At 38.8% G+C, this 12,016-nt stretch overlaps 2 protein-coding genes across 3 annotated transcripts in view; one reads left to right on the top strand and one right to left on the bottom strand.

Moving 5' to 3' along the window:
• LOC134791403 (pH-sensitive chloride channel 2-like) overlaps positions 1 to 2,653 on the top strand; it is a 33,443-nt gene extending 30,790 nt beyond the window's left edge. For both annotated transcript variants that reach the window (XM_063762420.1, XM_063762421.1), the window contains exon 8: positions 827 to 2,653. In XM_063762420.1, coding sequence (XP_063618490.1) covers positions 827 to 1,051 — 225 coding nt within the window. In that variant the 3' untranslated portion in view covers positions 1,052 to 2,653. The remainder of the gene's footprint in view (positions 1 to 826) is intronic.
• A 5,990-nt stretch (positions 2,654 to 8,643) lies between these two features.
• Positions 8,644 to 12,016, bottom strand: part of LOC134791411 (kinesin-like protein KIF19) — a 44,154-nt gene continuing 40,781 nt past the window's right edge. Inside the window, exons 12-14 of the mRNA XM_063762432.1 lie at positions 10,320 to 10,449; positions 9,465 to 9,593; positions 8,644 to 9,133 (exon numbers count right to left, since the gene is read on the bottom strand). Coding sequence (XP_063618502.1) covers positions 9,046 to 9,133; positions 9,465 to 9,593; positions 10,320 to 10,449 — 347 coding nt within the window. The 3' untranslated portion in view covers positions 8,644 to 9,045. The remainder of the gene's footprint in view (positions 9,134 to 9,464; positions 9,594 to 10,319; positions 10,450 to 12,016) is intronic.

The following is a 12,016-nucleotide window of genomic DNA, read 5'->3' as shown; positions in this document are numbered from 1 at the left end:
AACATAATATCTGTATCTGGCCCAACCCCTTGAATAAGGATCCCATGAATCCCATCATCATCAATTTCGTTTCGTTAGATTTAAAAACATAGCAAATTCAACTCTATTTTCTAATACCATTGATTCAAATTCGAATTTTCCTTGTATTCCTCCTCGGAGGGCCGCAGGAGGTTATTTCCACACTTCAAATCAGAAACAGTTACAGTGAAGCACAATGGACTAAAGATATAGCCGATAGAGACAGACAACCGGCTGTCCTAACTACCGCTAAAAAGCGACCTTTGGGTAGCAGATAATGTTAAAGGATTTAGAGAAACCGCAGAATGTTAAAGTCCTCTTAAAAAATAACCGCAGCAATATCGTCCTGATAAAATGCCTAATATCGGATCTTGCCTTCTTTTATCGTTTTGGATGCAAGTAAATTTCTAAAACACTATTTATACGTAATTATGTACGTCAGAATGTTTAACTGACTGACTCGCATGCGGTTTTAGTTACATTGCCGACTGTTGGTTACTGCATCCAGTCAACCGACCGATCAGAAACCGCAATGTAATGAAACTCGCATGCGAGTTTGCGCACCGTCTAAATGAGGCCTTAAGGGCTGATTTAGACGATGCGAGAATTCGCATGCGAGTTTCATACCATTGCAGGTTTTGATCGGCCGGTTGAATTGGATGTAACCAACAGTCGGCAATGTAACTAAAATCGCATGCGAGTTCGCGCGCCGTCTAAATCAGCCCTAAGTGTCCAACAATTCGGGCACCTTAAATATCAACTACACCTACTGTGTGCACAACTAACTCAACATTTCCCCCGTCTCCAGAGTTTCCCCTCCGCCCTGAACTTGCCGACGATCACGACGCAGAGCTACGACGAGCTGACGGGCGGCGCGCCGCCCAGCGACGGCTCCGACGAGCCCAAGCACACCTGGACCACCATGACCCCGCAGCAGATCGCCACGTGGATCGACAAGCGATCACGTGTCCTCTTCCCCTTGCTCTTCTTGGCCTTCAATATTCTTTATTGGACGTTCGTGTATTGCCTTTAAATTAGGAAATTTTGGAGCTGGAGGTTGTAGGGTAAACTGCCCTGTTATTGGCACAACCGATGTTTGCCTTTACTGATTGAATACTGGCTTGTGAGTGTCACACGATGGTGAAAAATTGTTTTTAATAGATATGAAACGGGTTGCAACTCGAATATAGACACGACAAAATATCTACCGAGGGCTATCTTGCGATAGTTCTATATCTAGTCTTGATAGACGGCAGAAAAATTAAAAGGACCCCAAAAGAGCTATTTATGAATGCAGGAATAGCACGGTACCGTTTACAAGGTAAATAACGTAAATCGTTAATCGGTATTTTCGAGAAGAATATTTTGTGTTTTGTGATATCCTGATACGAATATGCATCATTTAAATGTAATCAAGGCGTCATTAAGCATAAATCCAATAATCCTAAAATGTAGACAAGAACATTTCACCCAATTCGCAGAGTTTTATATAGGTACCAGTCAAAGAGTTTAATTTCCTACCCATTTGGTACCTTGTCATGTACAATCAATGTGAAATTCGCTAGACCTCATACATATGGTCACTGTGAAAAGGTACAAAATGGGTCGGAAATTAAATTCTTTAACTGTTGTACCTACTGGTTCCTAAGTTGTGAAGTCAATAAAATAAACAAAGTCGTGAGACAAAAGTCTTACTGTTATTAGAGTTACAACTTTGTATTATCTGCTATTATGATGTTGTTTCACATACATATTAAAAAAATAAGATACTACAATAAAAAAGTATCGAAGGACTTAAATGATAATGTTATGGCCATATAATTTATACCCAAAGATTTGTTGTTCCTTATGTTTCACAAATTTAGAACCCTTGCCCAGTAGATTAGGTTAATTAATTTAATTATATTTAACAACATACCTAACAGGTACTTGTGGTTGTACTATATTGCGGAAACGGTAACATTTTAAACGTTACTATTGAAATAAAATTGAATATATGTTATTATAATGTCAAAATGTGTGAAGTTGTTAAAAGTTACCCCGCAAATATCTTACGAAACCATTATTTTTTAATATATTTAAAAGAATTAAGTATTTAAAAAAATGTAAGAAGTACTAAAGTACAAGGAGAATCATAGTTTATGTATGGGGTAAGAGAAACACTAGCGCAGAAGGATTCAAATTTTTGTCACTGCGTTAACATTTTAATTTTAATCAAACTTTATGTTTAGAATTCATTCCAATTGTGCCTTTGCTGGGGCAAATGTACGACAAGTTAAGCAGACGATAAACCGCATTTGAACAGAAACGGCCAGTCTAGATCATTTTTCATTTCCCTGTCTGTATTTGTAACTGTCGGTGTCTATTTACCTACACGTTTATATTTAGAGCGTTTCTTTTTCCCCTGACATTAAATATTTTACTACGGTTATTTATTAATAGTAGGTACACGTTTATGTTCTAAGTCCGATTTATACGTATTATGATTGAGATTATTGTTTAACACCCAGTCAATGACGTAGGCGTAAGTAGTTGGTAATATTGTGATCTTTAGATAGTCATTTATAGCAATTATATTTTGTCATTTGTAATATAGTTGACTTAAGCTATTTTAATAAAAGTAATTATTAATATATTACACTATTCATTCTATTTGAAATGCTACAGATTACATCCTGCACGGTCTATGACTTATTATAAACCAATAAAGGGATGTGATGGTTTAGCTTTCCATCTTTCTATGGACGGACGGAGGTAGACGTCTTGGTACAGACGATAAAAGCGCGACCCTCATTGGATCGCAGGTGGGTTTATTGCAGGGCCGCGTGATGTTATAGTAGACTCAATCAAACCAAACTGACGACCGGGGTGATATCTCTATCTCTTTCACCCTACCTTCGACCACGCGAGCGTGAATGCGCGGAGTCTTAAAACTTCTCATTCACCGGAGCTCCGGTCGTCAGTTTGGTTTGCGTCTACATAGCAAGGCATAACTTGAGCGCTTCCAGAAAAACAAAATACAATATATATAATTACTTAATACGAGAAATCCAATGGAGAAAGTCAGTTGCCTTCGCCATTATCATTTATAATCACAATGATAGCATGTATTTAAAATAAACAGGGACATACTAAAAATTAATTATCATTTATATCAAACACGTAACATAACATTAATCCTATATTTAAACGTTGACGCAAGTCCTAGTCCTGGGTCTTAGTAATTAATCTACCGACGGGATGTGTCGTTGTTTAATCAGTACATTAAAACAAACACTACAACATACATTTAAACCACATTTATTAAAATAAATCCGGCAAAACACGGTTACCTAAAATACATAGGTACTCGACAAATAAATAGAAATAACTTTGTAACGTAAATACCTACTACAGCTTATAATGTGTAATGGATGGAAGAAATGTAGAGGTAAAATCCTTTAAGTAAAGACCGCCCCAACCCTAATAGCATTTTCTTGTAGGGATTTTGTTGGGCCTTTGTTTACGTATTAGTTGGGCAACCGTTATATTTGGCCGTACGATTTGCTGGAGGGCCCTCGACAAAGGCCCTCCCGAAGATTCCCAACAGAGGGCCATAAGAGTAATTTTTTCGTTGGGCCTATTTAAATAAATCATACAATTATTCAACGGTGGTGGTTTTGGTTGGGCCGTGGTTGGGCCTTTACACATTTGTTTGATGGTTGGTTAATTGTTACATTTGGCCGTACGATTTGCTGGAGGGCCCTCGACAAAGGCCCTCCCGAAGATTCCCAACAGAGGGCCATTAGAGTAATTTTTTCGTTGGGCCTATTTAAATAAATCATACAATTATTCAACGGTGGTGGTTTTGGTTGGGCCGTGGTTGGGCCTATACACATTTGTTTGATGGTTGGTTAATTGTTACATTTGGCCGTATGGCTTGCTGTAGGGCCAACTGCAAAAAAATAAAAAAGGGCAATTTTTTCGTTGTGCTTCTGTTTGCAAATTCAATAATTACCCAACGGCAAGTCAGGTAGGTCGGTAGGTAGTCGTGCACCAGGTTGAAGGCCCAACACAGCTTGTCCCACAAAGGGCCAACATTGTAACTTTAACGTTGGGCCTTGTGTAGGATTCTTACAATACTACCGTAGGTAAATAGTTGTGTAATTTATAGTGTGCCTACAGTCTAATTATGTAATGGGCTTTTGTTTACGAGTCCTACAGTTACCCTACGTTAAGTAAGTGGTTGTGTAATACGACGTTGGGCCTTTGCTGATAAATATTACAATTACACTACGGTAGGCATTGGTTGTATCCACATGAAGGCCCTAGGGCTAGGCAGCAGTTGTTGTTAATCTTCTCTGTATCGTTCCAATTTTAGTATATGTACTGCCGAAGCAAGTACACTTACTATACACTCTAATTTGTATATATACTAACCGCACTTCGAAACTTCGTAAGCGAGATTTATGTTTTTTGAGATTTAAATTGAGAAAATGTTGGTAAAATACAATTTTTTATATTTATGTATAAATTTTATACTTATAGCTATTAGATTTATAAGTTACTTTTAAAAAATATTATGATTATATCCGGAATAATCGAGAAAATAACTATAACTTCGATGTTTGGAGACAGTAACGCCATCTAGTGACGCCACAAGCAAACTCAACTGGTATTGTTTTTTTTTTTTTTTTTTTTTTTAAATAAATAAATAAATAAATATTATAGGGACATTCTTACACAAATTGACTAAGCCCCACGGTAAGCTCAAGAAGGCTTGTGTTGTGGGTACTCAGACAACGATATATATAATATATAAATACTTAAATACATAGAAAACAACCATGACTCAGGAACAAATATCTGTATCATCATACAAATAAATGCCCTTACCAGGATTCGAACCCGGGACCATCGGCTTCATAGGCAGGGTCACTACCCACTAGGCCAGACCGGTCGTCAATCGTTGTTGGGCATCAGTACCACAGCCAATGTTGGTAAATGCGATATTTGTACTCACTGGGCCAACGAATGTTATCGTTGTTTAGCCACCGGTACCAAAATACACAAAGGCCCATTGTTAGGCGTCAGTGCCACAGCCAATGTTGGTAAATACGATATTTGTCATCATTGGGCCATCGGATGATATCTTTGACTAGCCAACGTTACCAAAATACACAAAGGCCCATTGTTGGGCATCCGTGCCACAGCCAATGTTGGTAAATGCGGTATTCGTCACCATTGGGCCAACGAATGTTATCGTTGTTTAGCGAACGGTAGCAAAATACACAAAGGCCCATTGTTGGGCCTCAATGCTACAGCCAATGTTGGTAAATGCGATATTTGTCGTCATTGGGCCATCGTATGATATCGTTGATTAGCCAACGTTACCAAAATAAACAAAGGCCCATTGTTGGGCATCAGTGCCACAGTCAATGTTGGTAAATGCGATATTTGTCATCATTGGGCCATCGGATGATATCGTCGATTAGCCAACGTTACCAAAATAAACAAAGGCCCATTGTTGGGTATCAGTGCCACAGCCAATGTTGGTAAATGCGATATTTGTCATCATTGGGCCATCGGATGATATCCTTGACTAGCCAACGTTACCAAAATACACAAAGGCCCATTGTTGGGCATCCGTGCCACAGCCAATGTTGGTAAATGCGGTATTCGTCACCATTGGGCCAACGAATGTTATCGTTGTTTAGCGAACGGTAGCAAAATACACAAAGGCCCATTGTTGGGCATCACTGCCACTGCCAATGTTGGTAAATGCGATATATGTCATCATTGGGCCAACGAATATTATCGTTGTTTAGCCAACGGTACCAAAATACACAAAGGCCCATTGTTGGGCATCTGTGCCACAGCGAATGTTGGTAAATGCGATGGTGGGCCAATACAAAATTAATGTTGGCTACGGAACGAACCTCATCCCAACGTTTTCCCTACCGTTGGCACCGTGGGCCCCAACGAAAATGCTACTAGGGAAACCATGCCCAAACCCTTGTATGTAGTTGTGTACAGTTTACAAAAAAAACGCATTAACCTCCTAAGGCGTGTCCTACCCATGGTACGGTCACCTAATATTACACAACGAAGGCCGCAAAAATATCTAACATGATCCTATTTGTAGAGCCATAAGAGCGTGTCACATATTATTGCGGCCTTTGAAGAGTAACATATTATTTATTACAGGCAGTGGCGTAACTAGGGGGGGTTGGAGGGGGCACGTACCCCGGGCAAAAGACTACCTCTTCGCCTTGCCAAAAGGCAGCAGGGAAACTTTTGTCAGTCGTATTTACCACCACTGTGAAGTGTGAAATGCAGATGGTATTCTGGCCCACAGCGCAAAAGAGAAAGCCGATCTTTTAGGTACCGTAAAACGGGGTGAAAAGACGATTTTCAACTTCAAGGACGATTTTCGCCAATAATCCAAATGATAAAAGTAATAATTTTGATATCATTTTTTGAGTCTTGGTTAGTTCTTCAATTTTGCATTTGTGAAATAAATTTTTACCTACCCAATTCAGAGAAAATCAAAGAAAACTACCTGTTTTCTCCATATCCTTAAAACGGGGTCGATAGACACAAGAAAGGGGTGAATAGAAATATTAAGTTTTAGTTGTCATAGGCATCGAATTTGGTCATTATTGTGTGGATACTCTATTGGCAAATGGTATATATCTGGTCAAACAGCTATTTGACACAATATTATTTTTTCGTTTTTTCTAAATTAAAAGTAAACTTTAATAAGCAAAAAAATAACCCTTTCCTTTTGGGGAGCGCAAATTTGGTGTCTACCCCGGGCGCCATATCCTCTAGCTACGCCACTAATTACAGGTGACATCAATGTAATTTAAACAATTTTAATTCAACCATATTTCCTTCATTATAGATTACAAATTCAAGTGCCAATTAGCAAAATAAAAAATCATTCTACAATACAATACAAACATTTCTTACAATATTTTACAAACATGTAATATTCACCTCACACACACATAAAAGGGGGGGGGGGCACACACATAAAGTATATATTCGTATGAACTGAAATCAATGTGACCAAGGCCTCTAGTGCCCCAGGTTGGAATCGAACCAGCTATCGCGGCAGGTGCCTAAGCCACTCGGCCACAGCGGGCCACTTTTTCACTTTTTCTTAGTATATGACATTTATTTCAGTTTATAATTTATATAGTAGTGTTTCTACTTGTTAAAAACAAATTAAAATATTTTTCTGAAAAATAATTTAATTTGTTCAAATACTTGTATATATTCGTATGTACATCTAGGTACTAGTAATCTATTATAATATGTAGGTATAATTCCTCGATTACATGTAACGAGTACAACCAAGTGGCACAGATCAAGTAAGTACAAAATACGTGTACTCGCTAGGTCGTTCATTTCCCTATATTGTGGGATTAAAGACTTTCCGCTTTAATACGTGGGTCAAAATTATTTTCCTTGTCTCGTACGTTTTTTGTCCCCGAAAATGGGACGGAGTGTAGCTTTTTGTATGAGATGAAATTTAGTTTTTAATTTTTCTCTTGTAAAATATAATCTACAGCTAGAAGCTAGAAATACATGCGATAGCACTCAACTCTTTTTTATTCATTTGATTAAGACGGAAATCCGTCTTCTATCAATGTACCTATTTAGGTACAAGCTTGACAGAGTGGTCCGAAACAAGACAACCAAAAGAATTTTGACTCACGTGCGACATTGGATTGAAGTGTGATAGGGTTTTGGCATAGTGCCTGAGGCCCATTTTTTCGAATGATATCTATTGGACTTATATCGTTAGTAAGCAATGTGAAAAATTAGCCCTATAGGGGTTAGGTATAAAAGTAAACCCACCCATAAGAGAGCGTTTGGTCGCTCCAGTTAGTTCCTTTTCATTACTAAATTCCAACCTACTGCGAAAAAGGAAAATCGAAAATTGATTGTCTGCCTCTCTATCGCACAAATGTGTTTCGTTTTCCACGGTAGGCCCTCAAATATTGCCCGTGGGTGTCTCTCGAGTTCAAGTCTCACTCATACTCGTTACGTGTAACAAGGGTATTAGTAGGTAAATGTTTTTAAGAAGACAGTGTTGAGTCACAGCATTACTAGCCTCATATACAAATAGAAATTAATTCCCCCGAAATTAATAAAGATTAAGAATATAAAATATTTGAGTAGGCAACTGACACATTTCGGCTGACGCAGTTAAATATTTGCCAACAAGGAGCACGACTGTTTGCATAGTTAAATAGTAATCAAATATTTTAAATTAACAATATAATACGACCAGGCGTATAATAAATGACGTTGTCCACGTGATAAAATAAACGTGAGTTTTAAACCCCATGTGATTAAAGGACACAGACACTGTCATTATCACGCTGTCACGCAGACGTAGGTACACAACATTATTACAACGCCTGCAGTTAAGAATACTGCCGATCTCATATATATCACATACACATTCACGATAATCACGATACACGGACGGAAAATACAATTCGTTCTAAACATCGAATATAATGAGGGTTTCAGGAGTTTTGATAGGTATCCAGGGTGCTACTGCAAAATCCAAAGATTGAAATTTATTTATTTCGAATATTTCTTACCTAGACATAGTAATTAAAATTTAAACTTCGGATTTTACAGTTATTTTATTTAACCCAGGACTTTTTTTTACCGCCTCTTTTAACCGCCTCCGTAAATTATTATTATCTCTATCGGTTCATAACCGGACATTTGCCACCTAGTGCAAGAACCCTGTCGGAAAACCCTCACTGCAATTGGCAGATATCGCCCAATAGGTAAATACAATATTCATGCTCGCTCGTTTGTTCATATCTCAAAAAAATACCGAGCATCTCACAAATCGCCTTGTATTTTTGTAGAGGCGTGATGATTTCTAAAATTGGTATCGATAAAATCGACTAATGGATCGATACAATCGAACTATTTGTCTATTTGACATAGTTACCACACGTATGGTGTCTCGGAACTTGAACACTCTGAAATCCGCAGAAATTACCCGAAGAGTCAGGGCGCGGCGTCCGCGGCGCGGGGAGCCACCATCACAAGACTGTCGTCGCTGGAGTACCGCTTCATGGTCACCGCACTCGCTTCACTGGGGACACACAGTCGTAATCATTAGGCCATGTGGTGGCATTAGTTAGTCAAAAGTAAAAAAGAAATAGTGTTTGTACACGATATATAGGTTACATTAGCAGAAGCTAAGCAGTGTAAACATTTATTATTTAAATAAGTACAATTTTTTTGAGGAGATAGCTAGTACAAAGGCGAACTTATCCATTTAAAGGCATCTCTTCCAGTTCACCTTTGAGTAGCTTAAAGTAGAACGACAAGGCGATATAATTTCCAGATTCTAAAAAACTACCAGCTGCTAAACTATTACGTAATGCGCATGATCAGGTTATGGGCCACATTAGACAACGTACCTGTACCTGGTCCTGGGTCTCGGCGTGGGCACCAGGCGCGGCAGGCGGTGGTCGAGCGCCGGCGCCAGCACTCCGCCCGACCCCGAGCTCGAGCCCGACGAGCTCTCCGACCACGCCAGCTCAGACATGCTGGAAACAAACATCAGGTTACAAGAAAACCAGGGACGGATAAATAAAGTAGGCAAGCTTAGAAATAAAGGTGGAAAATTACTGTATTGGATGGGACTTAAACTCACGACCACTGGATCCCTAGCCCAGTGCTCTTCACAGCAAATATCTCCACCATATGGGCCGTTCAGGGAGCTCTAGAGAGGGAGGGAAATGAACAGTTGGCTCGCTACAGCATATTCACATAATGGAGGTGTTGGCACCCGGGACACGGTGCTACGCGTACAGGCCTCTGTGTAGGTGTTGCTGGTGCTGGGATAGCTCGTACAACGGTCACAGCTCTATGAGCTTTGCTTTACCCATCTCTGTACAGTTTGAACCACTCCTTCTTCCTCGCGTAATCCCGGCATTTTGCCACGGCTCATGGGAGCCTGGGGTCCGCTTGACAACTAATCCCATGATTTTACGTAGGCACTAGTTTTTACGAAAGCGACTGCCATCTGACCTTCCAACCCAGAGGGTAAACTAGGCCTTATTGGGATTAGTCCCGTTTCCTCACGATGTTTTGCTTCACCGAAAAGCGACTGGTAAATACCAAATGATATTTCGTACATAAGTTCCGAAAAACTCATTGGTACGAGCCAGGGTTTGAACCCGCGACCTCCAGATTGCAAGTCGCATGCTCTTAATGCTAGGCCACCAGCGCTTCACACAGTTTGAACCACTATAGAACAAATAAGTAGTCACCTAGTAGAGATAGGCGGCAACCGGTGCTGCGCGTAGACATCATTGCTCTCCGTGTAGGTGGAGGCGTGGATTTCTTGCTGATACAGCTCGTACAATTGCCCCAACTCTGGAGGGACCGCTATACCCACCTCTGTAAATAATATGAAGAGTAAGTGTAGGTACTTAGTTGGACGAAAGTAGTCATCTCTATATTTACTTTAGGATTTACAAAAACCACAATATTGTAGCGCCATGAACTCCGGTAACTATGGTCCTATACTACAACTATGGTCTTGTTTTTAACGTTGATTGTTAACTAGCCTTTATGATTTGTACTCGTTATATAAATTTTTTGGCGCTTATATACACTAATGCTTTTTCTATATTATATACTTAAAATAATTTGAAAAATACTTATACATGTTTTACTGGAACTTGAATTTGGACCATAGTTGTGAGTTGTGGACTAAGGTTATCCGATTTTACGGTAAACCTATCGTGATTCACAATATTTATAGAAAATTCAGATGACAAACATATATTAGGTATGCGTGTTGGTCTCGCCGCAGTGTGCGTGTGGTTGATTTAAAGTGAGTTCCGGCTTCGGCCTGTATAGTTCGTAGTTTTCAAACTGATCCCGACGGGTAATCCTTTGTCTATTGTTAAGTAAAACCGCAGTTGCTACTGACTTGTGAAAAAAATGCCTTGGCTGTTAACCGGTTATTGAATTACCACTCTACGGAGATTGCAATAAGGTTCAAGATCAACTAATGGGGAAACATCTTGTGGTCTTTACGGTTACTGAGTGCCGGCAAGTCGAACGCTACAGAACCAGTCTAAAATGTAGCATCGAGATGCGTAACAAAGGCGCGTTATCGGAGAGCGCACTTACACTGGTTTTTTGAGCGTTGGACTAGCCCGCGCTCAGGTGCCAATTAGAATTACGCACAAACCAAGTAAGGGCAGGGATGGATTACGATTAAAACATTTGGATGTATTTATGATAAATACGAGTATGTATTTCTCTAAAACAATCTTTTTTTTTAATAAGCAGTTAAATAATAACTATAATATATAATTTATATTTCATGTATGTTATTAATTAGGTACTGGTTGTTTATTATTTACATTATATAAAAAAGCGTTATTTTGGTGTATTAAAAACTTGTCTATACCTACCTATATAGATGTATTGTAAAAAAGCCGATATTGTTATAAGCAGACATCGTAAATTTTACAGCATTTTTGGTGCAGCGGTGTAGTGTTAACGGAATTGGTATAAACAATTCCAACCCTAATGATTAATTAGCGTTAATTACGTTAATATTAACCTTAATTTACCATTTCAGTTGGAATTATCTATACCAACTCCGTTAACACCACTCCGCTGCACCAAAAATGCTGAAAAAATTACGATGCCTGGTTATAAGAATAGCATTTACGTATTTTTAATTTTGTTAAATATAGTTTTCGTTTTTAGTGTGTAACACTAGAATATAATATTTTTATAGTTGATTATTTGTAAAACGGATTATTACCAACTGTTATATACCTAATGTTATTGTTTAACTGCTTATTAAAAAAAATGATTGTTTTAGAGAAATGTTTTAATCGTAATCCATCCCTGCCCTTACCTGGTTTGTGCGTAATTGGCCTGATGACAGTAACAAAGAATCATGGAAATAATGGTTTCAAAGAAACATATACGTAAATACGAT

Source organism: Cydia splendana, chromosome 6, assembly GCF_910591565.1.
Source record: "Cydia splendana chromosome 6, ilCydSple1.2, whole genome shotgun sequence".
Classification (NCBI taxonomy): Eukaryota; Metazoa; Arthropoda; class Insecta; order Lepidoptera; family Tortricidae; genus Cydia; species Cydia splendana.
Note: the sequence above shows the minus strand (reverse complement) of the source record. Positions and strands in the feature narration are given on the sequence as shown.